General features: G+C 34.5%; 1 protein-coding gene and 1 non-coding gene across 5 annotated transcripts; one reads left to right on the top strand and one right to left on the bottom strand.

The window, feature by feature from the left end:
- Positions 1–710: 710 nt before the first annotated feature.
- Positions 711–19,235, bottom strand: LOC133523403 (mpv17-like protein). 4 transcript variants are annotated; one of them, XM_061858955.1, is made up of 6 exons: positions 17,991–19,235; positions 10,138–10,232; positions 4,540–4,680; positions 2,498–2,583; positions 1,785–1,897; positions 711–1,216 (listed from the first exon to the last, which is right to left on the bottom strand). In XM_061858955.1, the coding sequence occupies exons 3-6, from the start codon at positions 4,666–4,668 to the stop codon at positions 984–986; spliced, it is 561 nt and encodes a 186-aa protein (XP_061714939.1). In that variant the 5' UTR covers positions 4,669–4,680; positions 10,138–10,232; positions 17,991–19,235; the 3' UTR covers positions 711–983. The 4 variants fall into 4 exon arrangements, with proteins under 4 accessions (XP_061714939.1, XP_061714938.1, XP_061714941.1 ...); XM_061858954.1 differs by lacking the exon at positions 10,138–10,232 and having other exon boundaries at positions 17,991–19,118; XM_061858957.1 differs by lacking the exons at positions 10,138–10,232; positions 17,991–19,235 and adding an exon at positions 10,948–11,045.
- Positions 3,494–3,575, top strand: Trnal-aag (transfer RNA leucine (anticodon AAG)). Its single transcript has one exon. It is a non-coding gene; the product is annotated as a tRNA-Leu (tRNA).
- Positions 19,236–23,695: the final 4,460 nt, after the last annotated feature.

The following is a 23,695-nucleotide window of genomic DNA, read 5'->3' as shown; positions in this document are numbered from 1 at the left end:
ACAGGGGGCTGTAGACTGGGCAAAAAGGCCCATTCATTATATTTAATGGAATATTTCCAAAAGCAAAGATCAATTACGTTTTATTCTGCATAAAAATAATCTTTATTAAATTCTTCAACAGTAAAAACATTAATGATTCTTATTGGTCAATTAGTGGGCAAATTAAACGATCTTGAACATAGGAATTTTGTAAAAAGGCTGACTACTGGTGCCTTTACCCTACTTGTTGAAAAGAGCTGTCAAAAAAATCTCTGATATTTTAATCATTATTTTTTCAGGGAATTAAATATTTTAAAAAATCTGAGGTATACTCCCACTCATTCTTTGTAGCTATGATTTGGTTTAATTGCTCTATCTCATATAATTCAGGAGAAAAACGACTTTGAAAAATATGTCCATAAAATGACGTTTTTGACATTATCTCGGTGACGGTTCAAGATAAGGGGCTGAAAGTTTCTATATTATAAGATAGCCAACAAATTACATTAAGAATTCCATATTCGCCACAGGGGCAACCTCTCCTTTCTTAGCCTGCTAGACTCTTTTGTTGTCAACTAAATTTACTGCCATCTTTCGACATTGGACTAAAACTTTTAGAATGAGATATGGCTTTTTGACCCATGTTCTTTCACTGATACGTGTTAAATATCAAACGGTGTCGCCATCTCCTCGAGTATAGGCCAAAGGTATATCGCGAGTATAATTGGTTTTCTTAGACTTTATTTATCTTGTAAGGAGTTATAAGTATATATCTTTGGTATTATGCACATTGTCATATAACATTATCAAAAATATAAATGCGCGTCAATCGAATGTTCTTGAAAGTCCACGTAGGTAGATAATTAATTCGTAATTTAATCATTAATAATTCATTAGATATGGTACGTTGCTTAAATACAGCAAACATGCCAGAAACATTTTCCGTATTACACTAATTATTCCTATACTTTTTATCCCTCCGAATTATCCCTCTAAATTCTTTCTCATAGATCCTTTTCAGTTCTGGTAGTCATCTTCTGTCTCTTGATGAAGCAAAGCACGTTGATCCAAATGAAAGAAACAGATGAGATGTAGACGATCCGCAGGTGAGGAGGCATGAAGTAGAAGTTGATGGTCTGCCCAGGGATCCAGAAGCACTGGTTGGCGATGAAAGTCTTCCAATACTTTTCTTGTAGCTCTTCAAAGACGTTCGCTTTGCCTTCTAAGTAGCCCAAAACTGTAATAAGAAAGGATGCATTTACATATTAGTATAAAAAAGCACTCCTCCATGTCTTCGTTTCACCCAATGGTTGTCTGGTAGAGAATGCCTTTTGGCATTAAGTCCGCCATTTCATTTTTTTGTTTGTTTGTGTAATGAAGTTTAAATAAATAAAGGTTTAACTCCTACTGATGTTTGAGGTTACAGTAAACACATGTTACGATTAGAACTCGTAGGTATATTTTCTTACAGCGAAATACATTTTATGCATTTTGACCATGGTGAAAATCCATGCCATGGTTAGGTACTTTTCAGAAGTTTTACAAAAATCTCAGAACATCTATTGATAAGAGAAAAGAACCATTTTTACTGCCGGTTACATGCAAATGCTCTCTATTTAATACGTATATTTGTGACCTATATACCTACTTCAAACAGTTAATTGATGTGCAGAATCTTTCTATGCTCTCTACCAAATGTTAAAACTATACCCAAGAGTCATGAAAGCAGGTCACTGATATGAACATTTTCATACAAATTGACCCGATATTTTATCAGTGCAACTCATAAAACTCGTAACACTTACTGACATAAAAGCTGGCTAGTAGAACCGGGGTCATTGTGAACTGGTCGATCATCACCTTCATGGCCACCGTCTTCACCGCTTTACCTACGAACTTCGCGTCTAGGAACTTATACCTGTGAAACATGCAGAATAAAAAGTTAAAAATAGGACTATACACGGCCTTTTTTAAAATCCGTTAATTTTAAAGGTGCATTCCTGAGCTTAAATTAAGTGGCTTTCTCAAAGAAACTGGTGCTATAATCAACTCCATTTTGGAGATAATCAATGATCTAATTTTATCTGATAATGTCCCTACGAGCTTGTACACTTACGCCATTTAGTTTACTATAACGTACTTATCCATACCCCGGAGTTAACGGAAATCAATAAAAACACGCTGTATATAAACTCATACTAAACACCAGTGTTGGCCGAAAGTTAATTTGAATTGACTAACTGCTTTGGCTCAGCGATTCAAAAAGAATCTTGGCCTCCGAAACGAGAAAACGCCACCCGTCCCGATCCAGCGCGGTTTCCTGCCATGAATTGGCATGGATTTTTGGAATCGAGATGACTTGTAATAAAAATGCAGTGGTAGTGTCAGACCAAGCCAACGTAATACTTCTATGAATTATTGATGTTTATTTACTTACACAGGCAATCAAAATCGTTGCTAACTTAACTTGGTCAGACTCTAGTCAACTCATTAGGAATTGGCAAATACTCGTAATTACCAATAATACAAGGTAGGAGCGTAGACGCAGCTGCCGACGGCCACGATGCGCGCCGCCGCTGCAAAGTCTATCTCCGGCTTTTCAGGCTGAAAATAAATGAAAAGTAATAAAGTTTTAGAAACAAAGTAAAAGTACGAGTATAATATTATATAATTTAAAGTTAGCTAACAGATTATTATTGTTTATAGGTGTTTGTAGGTAGCTGTGCCAGCGCATCCGCCCGTGTGGGATTAGTTCTGTAGTAGTTTTTTTTCACGTCTCTCAATTGTTCAGGTGTTTAATTAAGAAGAATAAAAATCTAGTAAGTTTATAGACCTAGTTTTGTATGTATGTATGTATGTATATACTTTATTGCACATAGAAATAAAAACACGAAAAACACAGTTACAGAGTAAATTAAATACAACAAAGGCGAACTTATCCCTGTATGGGATCTCTTCCAGTTAACCTTTGAGGAAATGAGTAAAACAGAAGTAACGATGAATGAATGACAAACACAAACAAAAGTGTACAATCACTGAAATTAATGAAATGCACGTTTTGAATACACATTGATACAAATATACATAGATTAGACAACAGCTAGTTTTCAACAGAAGGACATGATATCACGATCCTCAGTATTGAGGGACCGACTGAAGAAGTAAGAAGTACATATAGATAGAAGGAGTCTTTAAATGGAATAACGCTGAATGAAGATACTAAAATAAATCTTAATAATCGATATTTTTCATTTTACCAAGCAATTTCTGCGAGTATTTTGTACGTACGTACGTACCTACCTTATGTACTTTCCTTGCCAACACATAAGTAAATAAATAGGAATATATACTGACAAAGTACTATGAAAGCTGATCATGATCACATGACGCTAATATATCGTTCATACACAGATAATTAGCTATAATTATTTCCCCTCATACATTACGCATATCATGAATGTGATGACGTAACAGGCGACGGCAATTATTATTAACATTCGCAAGCCACGTCAATGGTAGCGTGGCCGAGCGGTCTAAGGCGCTGGTTTAAGGCACCAGTCTCTTCGGAGGCGTGGGTTCGAATCCCACCGCTGCCACGATCTTTTTGTTGCGTTTTTTTTTAATGATTTCATTTTTGTATACCTAAGAACAGGATATTTGCTATAAGTCTTAATCAAATATTTTATTAGCCGCTCTACATAAATAGTAGTAATAGTTCATCACTTCAAAATTAATAAATGTATTCTGTAAGTAGGCCTCAAGTACCTAGGCTCTTTTATAAGTCCATAAAACAGCTAGTTACAATGACATCATACAGTGACATGAAAAATACATAGCAACATTACAAATTAATACAACAGCCAATACCTGATAAACATTTCATTATATAATACGAATCAGATTTGGAGTAGTAAAGACTCTCCAAATAACAAAATGAAATGTTATGAAATAAATCGCGTCAGGTCATTCCTTTGCTAACCAACCCCAAAAATATCCATAATGTTTTAATAATAGGTATTTACATCCAACCAACAATAAACAAAAGTAACTTAATAAGCATACAACACTTAATAGAATAAACAAGTGTTAGAAATAGGGACACTTTATTTTGGGTAAGTACTTATTTTGAACTCTACCACAAAGATTCCTGTGCTGCTCCCTACAATTCATACTCCAGTAGCTATGGAGTAATTATTACCGAATTAGTTATGAATGTGCTCTAGTTTTTTGATTTCAGCATATTTCGTATCATATATTTAATTTTTTAAATATAAAATGAAAATATGGAGTTAAAAAAAGTAGAGCAAATCTTCCAAAATCATTGATAGTTTCGTAAATTGTGAGCATAAATACATTGGAAATCAATCTTATACCAGAGGCAACAAAACCACTGTTGACCAGTGTTATATTATATCGTGTACAAATACTCGATCTCCTCTTGAATAAACTGTTTGCTGCGCCCTACAGGGTGCCATATTATGTTGTATACAATTGTGTAGGTAAGGTTTAGATGCAATGTGATATGCCATAAAGATTATGAGTTCGTAAATGAAGGAATACCGAATTATATTTGTTGAATGTCTGCTGCGACAGTTCAGCTGCCGTGTAGAAGGTGGCGTACACAGCCGTGTTGGTCATCAGGGGGTACTTGCGTAACGCCGCTTTGCCCAGACCTATCACTCTTGACATGGTGCTTGTTTCCTGGAAACAGTTACTTCAAATAAAAAAATGAGTAAGGTTGCCAGTGCTAGACGAGGGTGCGGTGTTAGGCTCGGCAACGCGTAGGTATTTAGCACCTCTGAAGTTGAGTGTCCATAGGCTTTCAGCGGGCCGTATGCTTGTTTGCCACCGTCGTAGTATAAAAAAAATACAAAAATGATTCATAGGATTTTACAGTTTCATAAGATTTTTTGCTAGGAAGCAAATATGCCGGTTTTATTCTTATTTTTTTTATTTTCAATATCATGTAAAAGCTTTGCACTTTTTAAATGTATATTAATTCAGAACAATAATAATAAAAGTTCGAATATTTAATAATTGTTCTAGAGCTATGGTTTTCCCTTAGGAAAGATCGTGTCATTCACGAAGACGCGTGCCTTGACTCTTATTGTCATGTTGATAAAGATTAGATTTGACAAATCTGCGCGTCATCGTGGATGACAAGAACTATATTAAGGTGGTTCGATTTTCATACAAAAAACAATCGCTATTTATTAATTAATTACACAATATTATTACATAAATAGTTGCGCATCTATCTACTTTCGAATATTCATTTGCGCTAAATTAATAGAAAAACTTTGTTTCATACAGAAATCATGCAATAATCAACGTTATATTTTTATAAATTTTACTCATGTGTGTGTGACAAATGTCGTGTACAAATACATTGCGGCGTTGCCACCCCGCCTCGGACGGCCATCGGCGCGACGTTGCGAAGTTTGACGCGTTTTTAGCTGACTCTGTCGACACTGACACTCAGTGTGACCAGGCGTACGATAATTGTCGTACATGTACGATAATTTGGGCCCCGGTATGACGTAATGTTCCAAAGAGCATTATCGTACACTAAAGTACTATAATTTCAGCCCTTGGATGATGCCACCTTAAAAGTCTAGTAATTTGAAGCAAAATATGACACTTTCTCTCAGAAATAGGCTAAAATTAGTATCTTTTGGGTGTTCGGCTCCTTTGTGTAAGTTTAAAATGTCACAATTTCCTGTATACCATTTGAGTCTATCCCAAAAATACACAAACATAAACAGATTTTTTGCGCAATTTAGACGAAAATTGTCTTTTTTTTATTATTAATTGGAAATTTAAGCTTATTTTGCTAGACATTTTTAGGGGCTGCCTTTTTGATTGGCGTACGATATTTTTTTCAACGGTACAATAATATTGACACTCAAGTACGATAATTCTCTTCCGCTCACCTGGCAACACTGCTGAAACTTGACAGGACCTGGGGGCCTACCGCGAAAACCTAAATTCGCAAATTGCGGAGATCTTTCTCTTTTACTCTCACTAAGACGGAATTAGAGTGACAGAGAAAAATGCCCGAAATTGACGAATTTCGATTTTCCCGGTAGCCGCCCTGGTGCTTCAGGTACTTGATAGAAAACAACGCTGCCGCATGTTCTGAATTGTGATTTTATGTGTTTTTGGATTGAAAATGAAAGCAACGTCTAAATCAAGTTACAAAAATCATCGATATTCTGGTCCGCGAAAAACCAGGAAAAGTGTAACTGTAATTGGAGTCTACAAAAATGATCAATTCATAGAAAATATGACCTAGAAACTAGTTCCCTTTATAAAACTCAATTTTGCCCGAGATTGTACTTAGGCGAATACCTAAGGGAGCTAAGTGTATTGATCTTGAATAATTAGTTGGCTAATACATATATGACTCCAACATGATATGGACATTTACATCATAACTATTATACCTAGTTGGTCACTAAGTTCTGTTACTCGATTTCTTTCTTTCTTCCTAGCGTTGTCCCAGCATATTGCCACGGCTCAATGGAGCTTGGGGTCCGCTTTGACAACTAATCCCAAGATTTGGCGTAGGCACTAGTTTTTACGAAAGCCACTGCCATCTGACCTTCCAACCCAGAGGGTAAAACTAAGCCTTGTTGGGATTAGTCCAGTTTCCTCACGATGTTTTCCTTCACCGAAAAGCGACTGGTAAATATCAAATGATATCTGTTCTGAAGTTCTGGTACTCGATTTGCAACCTCTTTATTTCCGTTAAAACAAATGCTACCGAAAAAATAAAAAATGACATAATGTGGTGGATTTGTGAGCTATAATTATATACCACACATAACGCTTATCTCGTCGTATCTATAATGAATTGGGGCCTAAAAGAGAATCGTATTCCAATTTTTTGAAACGCTTGTATTACTTTCTGTATTAACTAAAAGTTGCTTAAAATTCAGCTTTTATACTAAAAACGGCTTTAAATATGTTAAATTAACAAAATATATTTTGACAGATGCTTTCGCGCCCAAAACGCTCTTTGAAAATTGTGTGACGTCACAGTTTATGGTTTGACACATAACTACATACACACGTAGAAGATACGAACTGTCAACTGATATTTATCATTTGTTGTTAATCGCCTAACTGTCAACAGTGTCAATCCGAGAGTTGTGACGTCACCAGAATCTTCAATGACGTTTCGAGTTTGGTCACGTGACGTGTGCCAAAAGATATTTTAAATTCAATATTTACAAAAATATGGTCATTACAGGTCCCCTAAAAGTAGTTTAACATGTTCTTATAATCCAAAAGAATTTTTTGGGATACAATTATGCCCTAAGATTTGTAGATGGAAACAACCCTATTGCGTTGCACAAATGTGGGCACCCGCCAAACATGATTTTGAGTGTGTCATACTCAGGGCTAACACAGATTCATTTCTGTGAAAAAGGTGTGAAAACCGGAAACTGGAAACCGTTCTCGAACCAATAGTGAAGCCCTTAAGCCACACCCTATTTCAAAACCAGCCATGGATCTTTGAACAGGACTCAGCTCCTGCACATAAGGCAAAAACAACTCAACCCTGGTTTCGAAGGAACAAAATTGACTTTATTGCCCATGAAGACTGGCCGTCCTCCAGCCCGGATCTTAACCCCCTGGATTATGCCATATAGCAGGTTATTGAGGAGAAAGCCTGTGCTAAACCCCACACAAATCTTAACTCCCTCAAGCGGGCCATAGTTAAGACAGTGACGGAATTAGACATGACAATCGTGCGTGCCGCTATTGATGACTGGCCTCGTCGTTTGAGGGCCTGTGTCAAAGCCAGAGGAGGCGATTTTGAATGATATTGTCATATGTAATTCCTGATTTTGTGTACTTCATTTTAATATATACTTTATTAAACTTTCGTTGGTATATTTTATGTAGATAAAGATTATTGCAGTAACAGAATTTAATAACCAACTAGGTAGAAAACAATGCAATACATAAACACATAAATTGGATATGATGTGATCCGTTGAATGAAATTGACAATAAATAAAATAAATAAATAATTTTCTATCTCTAGGCATTGTGTGAAACTTCTAGTTGTGTCAAAATATCGGGAAATCAATAATATAAACAAACATGGTAAATATCTCATTTCTTTTTATAATGGTTATAAATAGAAGGCCATGCAATTTTGTAACTCACTGTAATTTAATTAAATGTATCGTAAAAAATTTTTTTTAATTCTACTGTAAAATAGTACCTACTTTTTTAAAGGCTGGGCAGTAAGGGATTGCTTTAATTTTAGAACAAAACAGCGTTTTTTTTTTGAAAAAAAATCCGGAAAATCTGACTTACAAATTTGGACTTTCTTAGGTTCATTCTACTTAGAATCTTCTCCACCCTAGCATTAAAAAAAGATATCCTAAAATATCCATACCATTACGTCACATTTTAGTGTGAAAGAAATTTCAATGTAAAACTAAAATTTCAATACAAATTTTCGGGTTTTTTTTAGCACGAGGACTGATTATGCTAGTGATTCTGAGTTGGAAGAACCCAAAAATATCATGATGTGTGAGAATCAGATTTTTAATATTTTTATGGAAAACGCTCATATTTCTCATAAAATAATTTATTAATAATAGGTACTTGATAATACTGATAACAAAAAAAAAATTAATGAGTCTCGAACCCACATCCTCTTGCATGTATTTCCACGTACATACCGAAACGCTATTGAAGCCTACTCACGCTGTGCCAAATTGTCTACTACAAGGATCCCAGTAAGACTGTTTGAATGTGTGAGTGATACTTAGAAATAGAGTCAAGAAACATTCTGTCGACATTAAGGGGTAGTTTTTGTACAATGAAGTGCTCAATGTTTGTTGTAATAGTTCAATATTTATTTAAAGAGTGCGCTAAACATAATTTACAGTATAGAAATACCAAGACTACTCCACAAAAAAATTAAAACTCAAAATTTGCAATTGTGGCGCCATCTAGTGAGGTTTAAGCTTTGGGTAACCTAGTCGAACCACCTTAATTTCCTCATTAGGCGGGTCCACATCAGAGCGAGCATATGCGCGAGGCAATTTCCTCGCGCACAAAGCGGTCTTGAGTTCGGGCCTTGACTCATCCACAATAAGTTTCCAGTATGTATTAAATATAATTGAATTTTTTAACTAGGTAGATAAAAAAGAAAACTATGCCCTAGGTAGGTATTAGTTGAAGAAAATCAAATAAGCCAAGAATCGGTTCTATTATTAGCTGATACCAGGGATCGGAACCGGTTTTTTGCAAAAAACATCGAAATAACCATATATTTCGGTTTATTTTATACTCAAAATTTAGGACTCAGTTGTGTTTTTAGATAACGACTTCGTATTATTAGATTGCCCGATTAGGAATGAAATAATTAACAAAGAACGAAAAAATACCGTTTTCGTTCCCATACAAAAAATACCGGTTTCCGATCCCTGGCTGATACGGTTAGTTTCCGATTCGCCAGATTCTTGTTTTGCCGGATTCCTGTTCCGCTTTGCCTGGAAATATCGGACTACTTACTAAAATTGTAAAACTGATCCTTTTTCGCCGCTTTACATCCGCAAGCATCCTGGTTAACCAACTCCGCATAGCCCATCAAATTTCATACATAGCTATTTTCTAATTGTATATATATACAGAGCACTGAAATGAAAGGGTTTTAGGAGTTCTTTCAAGCAGGGTCCTATTTTCGCAGACATCTTGCATATTGACATAAATTTCGTCGCGTTTGACATGTGTTTGACAATTTCAATGTCGAATAAAAAACAAAGTTGCTTGTAAGTAGTTTAGTCAGTTGAGTTTGTCGTGTGTTGCACCAAATAATGGAAATAAACTACGAAATAAACTAGTTTAGTTTTATTGCCACATATTTTGTCTCTATGTTTATATCCGTCACAGACTTCTGTCATTTTTGGTGTATATTTCACGTAGTGGGACAATTTTATGTCCATGTTATTTCAATATTTTGGTACGCAATCAATAACTACATAGGTATTACCTATTTTCTTAAAATCCAATCGCGCACGAGTCTGCGATACGTAACATAGTTATGGGTTTCGATTGTTTTACAAAAAAAGACCCAAGTTTTTCTCGAAGTGCCTCTTGTTATCTTTAACACTACAGAATGATTCGTACCTGTGTTCAAACTATAATAGAAGACCGTGGATTCTGGGAGGTAGCGAAAAATGGTGTGGGAGGCAAGCAGGAGTTTATTTCTTTACGCGAAGTAACTGTGGACACGTAAACTATATTGAAGATTCATGGTAAGTCAACCATTACTATGATTATGTAGATATGTTTGGTTTTGAAAAAATAATTTTACAGGGAAACGTTACAGGACTGTTTCACCAAAATAAGATCACCTACTTATCTAACCGTACGATACACTCTACTAATTTGATCTGAAGGAGGCCGAAAAAAATGGATGAATGTAAAAGGTATTTTTTCTCGAAATCACCCCCGCTTTGCTACTCTTCCACAATCAAATACATTTGTGCGATTGTTCTTGGGATAATCGGACGACTAATCTATTTTATTCGTCCGTTTAGCAGACGAGTAGACACTTCGATACTCAAATGGAAAAAATAAAAATTATAACTATATATTCACACCATTTAAGTAAACTAAAAAACATACTTCCATTGTGCAAATATTAAACAGAATCTTTTTTAGTATAAAGTGTCCACTTATTTAGAAGGTGGCTAGTAATATTACTTAAACGATTTTAACCTATTTGTTTTGTTAGTATGTGATGCGCCATTACTACAATTCATACTGCATGCATATGCATTGCTTACTGTTACCTAGTATTTCCGCACGCATTTACATAGTTTAAGCTGAATAATTAATTTTGCGCATAGGTTGGTTAACACTTTCTTATAAGTTAACCAGATAATAAAGGATTGTCGTTAATAGTTAAAACATTAAAATTATATAAGTACGTACAGTAGCGACTATTTTTAGAAGGGGTTCTTAAATTTGTAATTCGGGCTCTACAATTGAATATTAGGTATACGGTATTCGGTGACTACATGACCTGATTCCTGAAAAAGTAACGGTTGTGCCTAAATAAATATGCCACATTTTAATTTTTTACAAGCTTTTTAGGGTTCCGTAGCCAAATGGCAAAAAACGGAACCCTTATAGATTCGTCATGTCCGTCTGTCTGTCCGATTCTGTCACAGCCACTTTTTTCCGAAACTATAAGAGCTGTACTGTTCAAACTTGGTAAGTAGATGTATTCTATGAACCGCATTAGGATGTTTACACAAAAATAGAAAAAAAACAATAAATTTTGGGGGTTCCCCATACTTAGAACTGAAACTCAAAAAATATTTTTTCATCAAACCCATACGTGTGGGGTATCTATGGATAGGTCTTCAAAAATGATATTGAGGTTTCTAATATCATTTTTTTCTAAAATGAATAGTTTGCGCGAGAGACACTTCCAAAGTGGTAAAATGTGTGTCCCCCCCCCCCGTAACTTCTAAAATAACAGAATGAAAAATCTAAAAAAAATATATGATATACATTGCCATGTAAACTTCCACCGAAAATTGGTTTGAACGAGATCTAGTAAGTAGTTTTTTTTTAATACGTCATGAAATTAAAAAAAAAATTTTTTTTTCATCATACCCATACGTGTGGGGTATCTATGGATAGGTCTTCAAAAATGATATTAATGTTTCTAATATCATTTTTTTTCTAAACTGAATAGTTTGCGCGAGAGAACCTTCCAAAGTGAAAAAAAGTGTGTCCCCCCCCCTGTAACTTCTAAAATAACAGAATGAAAAATCTAAAAAAAATATATGATATACATTACCATGCAAACTTCCACCGAAAATTGTTTTGAACGAGATCTAGTGAGTAGTTTGTTTTTAAATACGTCATAAAATTTTAAAAAAAATTTTTTCATCAAACATACGTGTAAGGTATGTATGGATAGGTCTTCAAAAATGATAGTTAGGTTCCTAATATCATTTTTTTCTAAACTGAATAGTTTGCGCGAGAGACACTTCCAAAGTGGTAAAATGTGTGTCCAAAGTGGTAAAATGTTGAACAAGATCTAGTAAGAAGATTTTTTTTTAATACGTCTTAAATTGTACGGAACCCTTCATGCGCGAGTCCGACTCGCACTTGGCCGCTTTTATTAACTTGCAATGTACATATATATGTACGGGTCAAATCTTGCAAGTTAAATTTGACCCATTTCCTGGTTTCCGATAAAGCTAATAATGTACATACATATGTAAGTACGGTGACAATGCAATATTATGGTACCATCGAGCTGATCTGATGATGAAGACAGGAGGTAGCTATAGGAACTCGGTCATAAAACAACGCAACCTTTGTGTTTCGGGTTTTTAGTATTGTCTCGACGAGTATTAGTTGCCTATGTAAAGAAAAGTACAGTCAACGATAAAAGTTTGTACCAAAAATGCAATTTTTGCCAAAAACTTATTTTTTAATACAGTTGCTCAAAAAGTGCTACTTTCCGTAGCTGTTTAGGGTGCGGAAAGTGGGATTTCGAGTACTAGTGCTTTTTACTTTTCCACTTTTTCCAATTCATGACTACTTATTGATGAGTGTTAATGTTAGTTTCCTTTAAAAGTCGCAATCATTATAAACACCTACTGTTAATGTAAAAATAACAAATATAAGCATATTTCATATTTTATTACTTACCTCTTCATCATTATAACACGGTTATTTTTTAATATTGAAAATAAAAAAACCGTTCTTAATAAGTTGTCTGAATGGAACGGAATAGCTGCCGAAACGCCTGTTAAAGCAGAGTCGTTTTTAGGGTTCCGTAGCCAAATGGCAAAAAACGGAACCCTTATAGATTCGTCATGTCCGTCTGTCTGTCCGATTCTGTCACAGCCACTTTTTTCCGAAACTATAAGAGCTATACTGTTCAAACTTGGTAAGTAGATGTATTCTGTGAACCGCATTAGGATGTTTACACAAAAATAGAAAAAAAAACAATAAATTTTGGGGGCTCCCCATACTTAGAACTGAAACTCAAAAAATCTTTTTTCATCAAACCCATACGTGTGGGGTATCTATGGATAGGTCTTTAAAAATGATATTGAGGTTTCTAATATCATTTTTTTCTAAACTGAATAGTTTGCGCGAGAGACACTTCCAAAGTGGAAAAATGTGTGTCCCCCCCCCCCCCCCTATTTCTAAAATAACAGAATGAAAAATCTAAAAAAAATATATGATATACATTGCCATGCAAACTTCCACCGAAAATTGGTTTGAACGAGATCTAGTAAGTAGTTTTTTTTTAATACGTCATAAAATTTAAAAAAAAATTTTTTTTTCATCAGACCCATACGTGTGGGGTATCTATGGATAGGTCTTCAAAAATGATATTTAGGTTTCTAATATCATTTTTTTCTAAACTGAATAGTTTGCGCGAGAGACACTTCCAAAGTGGAAAAATGTGTGTCCCCCCCCCCCCCGTAATTTCTAAAATAACAGAATGAAAAATCTAAAAAAAATATATGATATACATTGCCATGCAAACTTCCACCGAAAATTGGTTTGAACGAGATCTAGTAAGTAGTTTTTTTTTAATACGTCATGAAATTAAAAAAAAAATTTTTTTTTCATCATACCCATACGTGTGGGGTATCTATGGATAGGTCTTCAAAAATGATATTAATGTTTCTAATATCATTTTTTTCTAAACTGAATAGTTTGCGCGAGAGAACCTTCCAAAGTGAAAAAAAGTGTGTCCCCCCCCCTGTAACTTCTAAAATAACAGAATGAAAAATCTAAAAAAAATATATGATATACATTACCATGCAAACTTCCACCGAAAATTGTTTTGAACGAGATCTAGTGAGTAGTTTGTTTTTAAATACGTCATAAAATTTTAAAAAAAATTTTTTCATCAAACATACGTGTAAGGTATGTATGGATAGGTCTTCAAAAATGATAGTTAGGTTCCTAATATCATTTTTTTCTAAACTGAATAGTTTGCGCGAGAGACACTTCCAAAGTGGTAAAATGTGTGTCCAAAGTGGTAAAATGTTGAACAAGATCTAGTAAGAAGATTTTTTTTTAATACGTCTTAAATTGTACGGAACCCTTCATGCGCGAGTCCGACTCGCACTTGGCCGCTTTTATTAACTTGCAATGTACATATATATGTACGGGTCAAATCTTGCAAGTTAAATTTGACCCATTTCCTGGTTTCCGATAAAGCTAATAATGTACATACATATGTAAGTACGGTGACAATGCAATATTATGGTACCATCGAGCTGATCTGATGATGAAGACAGGAGGTAGCTATAGGAACTCGGTCATAAAACAACGCAACCTTTGTGTTTCGGGTTTTTAGTATTGTCTCGACGAGTATTAGTTGCCTATGTAAAGAAAAGTACAGTCAACGATAAAAGTTTGTACCAAAAATGCAATTTTTGCCAAAAACTTATTTTTTAATACAGTTGCTCAAAAAGTGCTACTTTCCGTAGCTGTTTAGGGTGCGGAAAGTGGGATTTCGAGTACTAGTGCTTTTTACTTTTCCACTTTTTCCAATTCATGACTACTTATTGATGAGTGTTAATGTTAGTTTCCTTTAAAAGTCGCAATCATTATAAACACCTACTGTTAATGTAAAAATAACAAATATAAGCATATTTCATATTTTATTACTTACCTCTTCATCATTATAACACGGTTATTTTTTAATATTGAAAATAAAAAAACCGTTCTTAATAAGTTGTCTGAATGGAACGGAATAGCTGCCGAAACGCCTGTTAAAGCAGAGTCGTTTTTAGGGTTCCGTAGCCAAATGGCAAAAAACGGAACCCATATAGATTCGTCATGTCCGTCTGTCTGTCCGATTCTGTCACAGCCACTTTTTTCCGAAACTATAAGAGCTATACTGTTCAAACTTGGTAAGTAGATGTATTCTGTGAACCGCATTAGGATGTTTACACAAAAATAGAAAAAAAAACAATAAATTTTGGGGGCTCCCCATACTTAGAACTGAAACTCAAAAAATCTTTTTTCATCAAACCCATACGTGTGGGGTATCTATGGATAGGTCTTTAAAAATGATATTGAGGTTTCTAATATCATTTTTTTCTAAACTGAATAGTTTGCGCGAGAGACACTTCCAAAGTGGAAAAATGTGTGGGCCCCCCCCCCCCCCCCCGTAATTTCTAAAATAACAGAATGAAAAATCTAAAAAAAATATATGATATACATTGCCATGCAAACTTCCACCGAAAATTGGTTTGAACGAGATCTAGTAAGTAGTTTTTTTTTAATACGTCATAAAATTTAAAAAAAAAATTTTTTTTCATCAGACCCATACGTGTGGGGTATCTATGGATAGGTCTTCAAAAATGATATTTAGGTTTCTAATATCATTTTTTTCTAAACTGAATAGTTTGCGCGAGAGACACTTCCAAAGTGGAAAAATGTGTGTCCCCCCCCCCCCCCCCGTAATTTCTAAAATAACAGAATGAAAAATCTAAAAAAAATATATGATATACATTGCCATGCAAACTTCCACCGAAAATTGGTTTGAACGAGATCTAGTAAGTAGTTTTTTTTTAATACGTCATAAAATTTAAAAAAAAAATTTTTTTTTATCAGACCCATACGTGTGGGGTATCTATGGATAGGTCTTCAAAAATGATATTTAGGTTTCTAATATCATTTTTTTCTAAACTGAATAGTTTGCGCGAGAGACACTTCCAAAGTGAAAAAAAGTGTGTCCCCCCCCCTGTAACTTCTAAAATAACGGAATGAAAAATCTAAAAAAAATATATGATATACATTGCCATGCAAACTTCCACCGAAAATTGGTTTGAACGAGATCTAGTAAGTAGTTTTTTTTTAATACGTCATGAAATTAAAAAAAAAATATATATTTCATCATACCCATACGTGTGGGGTATCTATGGATAGGTCTTCAAAAATGATATTAAGGTTTCTAATATCATTTTTTTCTAAACTGAATAGTTTGCGCGAGAGAACCTTCCAAAGTGAAAAAAAGTGTGTCCCCCCCCTGTAACTTCTAAAATAACAGAATGAAAAATCTAAAAAAAATATATAATATACATTACCATGCAAACTTCCACCGAAAATTGGTTTGAACGAGATCTAGTATGTAGTTTTTTTTTAATACGTCATAAAATTAAAAAAAAAATTTTTTCATTAAACATATACGTGTGGGGTATCTATGAATAGGTCTTCAAAAATGATATTTAGGTTCCTAATATCATTTTTTTCTAAACTGAATAGTTTCCGCGAGAGACACTTCCAAAGTGGTAAAATGTGTGTCCAAAATGGGAAAATGTTGAACAAGATCTAATAAGAAGATTTTTTTTAATACGTCTTAAATTGTACGGAACCCTTCATGCGCGAGTCCGACTCGCACTTGGCCGCTTTTTTCTTACTGCGAGAATGTTTTAAGTTTCCAAAGGCAACATTCGATATTGTTTTCATACAATTTAAATATCTTCTTCTTCACGTGCCATCTCCGTCCAGGAGGTTGGCGACCATATGTCTATATGTCTCTCTATGTTCAGTCATGCGAATTAGTCTATCTATGCTCTTCACTTTTAACCAGTCTCTTATATTTTTAGTCCATGATGTGCGCCTTCTACCACGACCACGCTTGCCTTCAATTTTTCCTTCAATTATTAATTTCAGTAGGTTGTATTTATTGTTTCTATATATATGTCCAAAATACGCTGCTTTTCTTTTCTTAATTGTTGATACAACCTCTAGATCTTTTTTCATGATTTCCAAAACTCTGATATTAGTTATCCTATCAGTCCATTTTATTTTGAGCATCCTTCGATAAATCCACATTTCAAAAGCCCTTAGCTTGTTGATTAAATTCTTTTTCAAGGTCCAGCTTTCGGAACCATACATAAGAATTGGGATGATGTAACATTTAACCATTCGCCACCTCAGTTTTAGGTTTATTTTTCTGTTAGTTAGAAGTTTCTGTTTCTGTTTGTTAGAATTTAAATATACAATACACAAATAATCGTAAATAACGATACTTAGGTAATAATAGTATAATATTTTACAGTACATATGGGCTACTTTACCGCACTAGTGCGAAAATTAGCATATTACGTTACTATGACGAACATTTAAAGGGCCATATGTACTGTAAAACGTTGTACGATACATGTGCGAATAGGTAATTCGCAACTCGTGTCGATTTAAAACACTCCCTTCGGTCGTGTTTTAATTTATCGCCACTCGTTTCGAATTTCCTATTTTTCGCACTTGTATCGTAATGTACTATTATATTTACAATTATTTCTGTCTTATAGAACATGCATAAAAAAGTACTTGTTGTTTTTCTTATTTTTTCGCAACTGTATTAAAAAACGTCGTTCGATACACGTGCGGAAATGTCATTCTTTGATAACATACTTTCCGCACTAGCATCGAAATGTACTATTTCTGTAAGTAGATATAGGCAAGTTTCAAATATGTTAGCAATGACATACGGCCCGATTCGAAGAATGTTTAAGACACGTTTAAGATCTTTAAAAGATCGATAACTAAACGACATGTCAAAATTGATGTATATTTCGATTCCGCTGCAATCCCAATAAGATCTATCTACGATATTTCTAACGTCAAGTGACATTGGTTGCCTGAATTAAGCTGCTTCTGTCAATTATACGACATATAAACGATATCTAAATGAGATCTTATCTAAACCAGTACTTATCGTTATCGTATCTCATTCTTCGAATCGGGCCGATAGTCTCTTTGTCATAGAAAACCTATTATTATATATCTACTTTTAAAATTACACACTTCACTTCTTAAGTCAGCTATTACATATTGCCCATATTGGCAAGCGGATCTGAATAAAAAATACGTTTCAAAACCAGACAGCAACGGATGCCCGTAGGTAACTCGTAAATACACGCGCCATGAATGAAAATTGAGCCATTTATTTTAATAGACACCACAATATTACTCACGTGAATTTAAATATACAGCTAGTCTCGTCCGGTCTATCCAATCCAACGTTTGTAATATAACTAGTATTTATGCAAATGATAACACTTGAAACACAGCCTCTTTAACCAGCAACAGCTGTTATGTTCTTAAGACATATTTTATCAAAAGATATCGCGTTTAATCGTGATAACACTTTGAATAACAGTCAAGATTATTTAATAATAGATTCTCCGGTTTTATCAACATTAACACAAACTAATGGTTTTATTCGACGTGCACATGCTAGTAGCTGAGGGTGTCACTGCGCACTGTCCGTACGCTAGTTATTCAATTGACTTCAATACAATAGGTAATTTAGAGTAACCTATTTTTATATGGTTTATTTACTTTCCAATTGTGACAGTGCTGTTTTATACTCAAGCGTGTACTGATTTACCATCCTTGTTACATATAATTAATCAAGGCACCTAGATCATTTTAAATACGACATTTGGAAATTACGACGGACCATGTAGACTTGTTTACCCTCGACAGTGACGTAATCCAATGGATACAGAACCTTAAAATATCTTTACAGTAAATATGATGCTACTTTCCCGCACTAGTGCGAGTAGTGTAGGAGTGAGCACTTTCCGTGTCTATGTCGAAAGTTTAAAGGGCCATATGTACTGTAAAACGTTGTGCGATACACGTGCGAAGAGTAATTCGCTACTCGTGTCAATTAAAAACACTCCCTTCGGTCGTGTTTTAATTTATAACCACTTGTTGTGATTTTTTTACTTTCCGCACTTGTACCTTAAATAACTATGTAGGTATTAGGTATAAACGACTGAACAATTATGTCATACGGATAAATAAACCTAGGTATTTGTAAACTGCATAAGGAAACTGTCAAATCATTCCAACATATTAAAATACAACGTAGATTTTTGTAGATTCTACTTTACAAAATTTGTAGCTGCGGTAAGTTAAAAAAATTCTTCAACTTCAACATTTATTCAGCAAATAGGCCACAAGGGCACTTTTACACGTCACCATGGAGTTTACATACAAGCAAAAACAAGCACATCAACAATTAAGTATAAAATACAATTACAAAAAATTACTAAAATAATAATAATAAAAAAACAGATACAAAAAAAATCTAAAATTATTTAGAGGTGTAAATATCTCTAAATGTCATCATGTCTTTTATCAAATTATCCTTAGATAAAAGTGATTTAGTTTATTCTGATCCGATAACGCGCCGCCATAAAATGTAACTTGTCTATCAGTTTGCTAAGTTTTTATTTTATCTAGACCTATTATTCTAAATCTAAATCACCGATTTGCACTATAAATGAAATTACGTGAAAATTATTATAATGGCAGAATACAATAAATTATTCAAATAATCAAAACCATTGGTCTATGGCAGGATTATTTGTTTTTACTGGAGGTATACATTTGAGCGTCCACAATAACAGAACAGACTAATATTATACAATAGTTTGTAGATAAAAGTTATTTCCTTGGATGACTGATTGTGTCAGCGATTACAAACTGCATAGACACACCTGATATGAGATAAAGAAAGCATGTCGATAATGATAATCTATTGACCCGATAAAATAATTTCCAACTACATATGTAAATTATGTTTGACTAATTTAGCTACTCATTTGAAAAAGATTATGCCACTTAAGTACATTACATTCAGGGATCGGAAATTCGGATAGATATTTACCGAAACCCCAGGAATTTGAAACGGAAAATTAAACTGAGTCTGTCTCCATACTGCCCATGCCGCCAATAGGCAAGTAAAAAAAAAATTGACCTTGCTATTCAGTACGCGTATATACTAACTATACATGCACAGATAAAAAAGATATCTTAATTCAAAACGCAAAACTCTCTTGCGCACGGTTGCTTCGATAAAATAATAAATTGCTTAATATGTCTTGAGTTAAAAACAACATATTTTTTAAAAGGAGAATAAAAATTATTTAGTTTTATCTTTACACATTTTTAAAGCGAATGGTAGGTAGTGATTTGAGTTAAGATTTTAATTATTCGCCGCAAGAAAAAAAAGTCATAGACAGAGATATAGCACGCTCTTAAAAAACGGTTTTATCTTGAGTAACTCTACATCAAACCAAAAATATTACCAAATTCCAAAGAAGAACCACCAAATTTTTCCTTTGAGACTTTTAAGTTTTTAGGCAAGAGCGATTAATTCTTGGTTTGATGTTTTCAATTTACAGTCAAGAGCTAAAGCTTTTTTAAAAAAGAAGCACCAAAACTTTGGTTTGAGACTTTTAAGTTTTTATACAAGAGCCATTAATTCTTGGTTTGATGTTTTCAACCTACAGTCAAGAGCCAAAGCTATTTCAAAGAAGAAGCACCAAAATGTTGCTTTGAGACTTAAGTTTTTACGCAAGAGTGATTAATTCTTGGTTTGATGTTGTCAATATACAGTCAAGAGCCAAAGCTATTTAAAAGAAAAAGCACCAAACTTTGGTTTGAGACTTTTACATAAAATAGTATCAATAAATTTGATAAAAGGGACAAGAGCGCTGGTGGCTTAGCGGTAAGAGCATATGACTTGCAATCCGGAGGTCGCGGGTTCAAACCCCGGCTCGTACATTATGAGTTTTTTGGAACTTCTGTACGAACATTTGATATTCACCAGTCGCTTTTCGGTGAAGAAGAAAAACATTGTGAGGTAACCGGGCTAATCCCAATAAGGCCTCTAGTTTAACTAGTGCCTACGCCAATTCTCGGGATTAGTTTCCAAGCGGACCCCAGGCTCCCATGAGCCGTGGCAAAATGCCGGGACAACGCGAGGAAGAAGAAGAAGATAAAGAGAATTATTGAAAACTACAAAGATTTCAACGAATGACGAAAACCATGCTGGTTTAAGAAAATTCATTCTTTATTCAAGACATACTAAACTTGGCGCTAAGAGATTTCAGCTCTAGATATAAATAATATCATATTTCACATTGAGTAACGCACTCTTGAACCAATACTTTTTCTTGTTTTTATGGAGAAATATAATTCTCAATTCAATTATGAGTATCTAACCCCAAGAAACAAAGTTTCTTGGCACAAGTTCTTTAAGTATTGCACTAAGACAGTTAGGCTTAATTTAAAAAATACAATACTTAAAACAAAACGTAAACGCTCTTGGTGAGAATAATGAGCTTTTAAAAAAAAACTTTTTATAGCTCGGATAGAGAATTTAATTTTTTAGCTTAAATAATAGACTTTGAAATATTTTATATCTTGACGCAAGAATTTTATTGTTTCCTTATATAGGAAACACAAAATGTCTTGACACAAGAGTATTTACTTGGCTGGAGAACTATTTTTTTTTCTGTGTGTCCTCTTTATCTAACACATCCATAATCAGGATGCATAGCTGAATGTGCAAGTCGCAAAATGTGCAGGTTAGGTAAAATGAGCAAATCGCAAAATGTGCAGATCTCACAATGAGCAAACAGCAAAATGTGCAGATCTCATAATGGGCAAATCGCAAAATGTGCAGATCTCATAATGGGCAGATCGCAAAATGTTCAGTTCTCATAATGGGCAGATCGCAAAATGTGCAGATCTCACAATGGGCAGATCGCAAAATGTGCAAGCAGATAATAATATAACTAACTATTAACTAACAACTGTCCCTTCCTATCGTATTGCTATGGCTACCGTGTTGGTTACAAATTAACGTTGATTAAATATTCAGATGTCCTTGTTTATTCTATTATTTTCTTCGCGTATTTTATATAATATATTCACCTATCATAGATTATTCTTTTTAACCAATGACTACTTTTAGAAAAGGACAGTGGTCTCTTTTGCTCTCTTTTTCGGCACGTTTTCCTCCTTCAACCCTGTCAAATGAAAATGGACCTTAGTGTGTTTTAATAGAGTGCTCTTATTAACATTTTTGACAGTTAATCTTCCTCCGTATGGAAAAACTTCTTATTTTAAAGTCGTACTAACAACTACACGGGCCCGCCAAGAATCGTTTCCTCTAGGACAAGGTTAAGGTCCAGGTTAAGTTCACGTCCGGATCTGCGGTATCGGCTCTACTCGGGTATTGAACACCCGTGACCCGCCCGGATGAAGAGAATTCAAGAAGACTTCTCATTCTCATCTACGAGTACAGTGTGATCTGCACATATTGCGACCTGCACATTTTACGAATTGCACATTTTGCGACCTGCACATTTTACGATTTGCACATTTTGCGACGTGCACATTTTACGATTTATACATTTTGTGACCTACTCGTTTTACGATTTGCACATTTTGCGACCTGCTCTTTTTACGATCTACACCTTCTGCGATTTGCATTAGTGCACATTTTGCGACTTGCACATTCAGCTATGCATCCCATAATCAAAGTACCTGATGACTAGGTACCACTAAAACACATCGCGTAGTTCATTTTTACAATAACCTCAATAACCGTGACTATCTGCAAATAATATTTGGAAATGAAGTTGAATTGTGAATACCTACAAAAAAGCGATAAAGTAAATACAATAACGGCGTAGGTAATGTTTCATAACATTGAACTTGAATTGAAATGAACGCATACAACTGTCAGTTTACTCTTTATAACTCTGGATTAGTCTGGATGCCAGGTAACTTATACAGTAAAAGTGTAACAATTAGGTAGAGTCCGATGTCAGAGATTATGACAGCCCAGCCAGTGCAAGTGTTATTTTAAACGTCAAACTTTAATAAAATTATGAAATTAATTTTCACTTGCACCGGTAGGACTATCAAAATCGCTGCCAAGTTAGCTTGGTCTGACTTTATCAACCTGTTTCTAAAACATTGATACTATTAGTAATTATTTCTCTTTATTCATTTAAAATCTTAGGTTAGGCTATTTATAATATGAATATAAAAGTAAAATATAAATCACTTACAAAACAAGACAAAATAAATATAAACACATTATAAAAAACCTAACCTAGGGTGCCGCCAGCAGCGGGACAGGGCCCAAGCTGCCGGTGGTCAGGGCTGCAGAGAGAGGAACCGCCGGACTATCCGCGCCGTGTCCAAGATCACCGCTTTCTGCATCTGACTCGTATTATTACTACGTTTATTTATTCAGACAAGATCCACAAATTTGTTAGTATTATTAATAGTTAAGGTTTAATTAAGAAATCATGTTTTTAACTTGTCCCCTAATGCGATCTTATTCAACGAATTGGTGCTGTCTTTCTGTATGATTTCCATTAGGTATTAATGAAAAGAACAATGATTTACACCAAATGGCGCAGTACATTTTGACATATAGTACCTATTTTTCAAGCTCGATGGTTACGCTGACAGGTGTCATTTCAATACAGCTGTAAATTATATGGAGATGACACCCTGTCACCCTACCCATCGAGTTAAAAAATACTATAATAAGACAATACATTTGACGACCGGTCTGGCCTAGTGGGTAGTGACCCTGCCTATGAAGCTGATGGTCCCGGGTTCAAATCCTGGTAAGGGCATTTATTCGTGTGATGAGCATGGATATTTGTTCCTGAGTCATGGGTGTTTTCTATGTATTTAAGTATTTATAAATATTTATATATTATATATATCGTTGTCTAAGTACCCTCAACACAAGCCTTATTGAGCTTACTGTGCACTGTGGGACTTAGTCAATTTGTGTAATAATGTCCTATAATATTAAAAAAAAAAATACATCTAAAGTAATTGGTTTCTCTTA

Source organism: Cydia pomonella, chromosome 12, assembly GCF_033807575.1.
Source record: "Cydia pomonella isolate Wapato2018A chromosome 12, ilCydPomo1, whole genome shotgun sequence".
NCBI lineage: Eukaryota > Metazoa > Arthropoda > Insecta > Lepidoptera > Tortricidae > Cydia > Cydia pomonella.
Note: the sequence above shows the minus strand (reverse complement) of the source record. Positions and strands in the feature narration are given on the sequence as shown.

Coding starts and splice junctions, on each gene's coding strand:
- LOC133523403 (XM_061858953.1), bottom strand. CDS start 9,591: ATGCGGAGTTGGTTAACCAGGATGCTTGCGGATGTAAAGCGGCGAAAA. Junction 4,681..9,522: donor GGATCAGTTTTACAATTTTA/GTAAGTAGTCCG, acceptor AACTGTTTCCAG/GAAACAAGCACCATGTCAAG. Junction 2,584..4,539: donor CATTCAACAAATATAATTCG/GTATTCCTTCAT, acceptor ATTTATTTTCAG/CCTGAAAAGCCGGAGATAGA.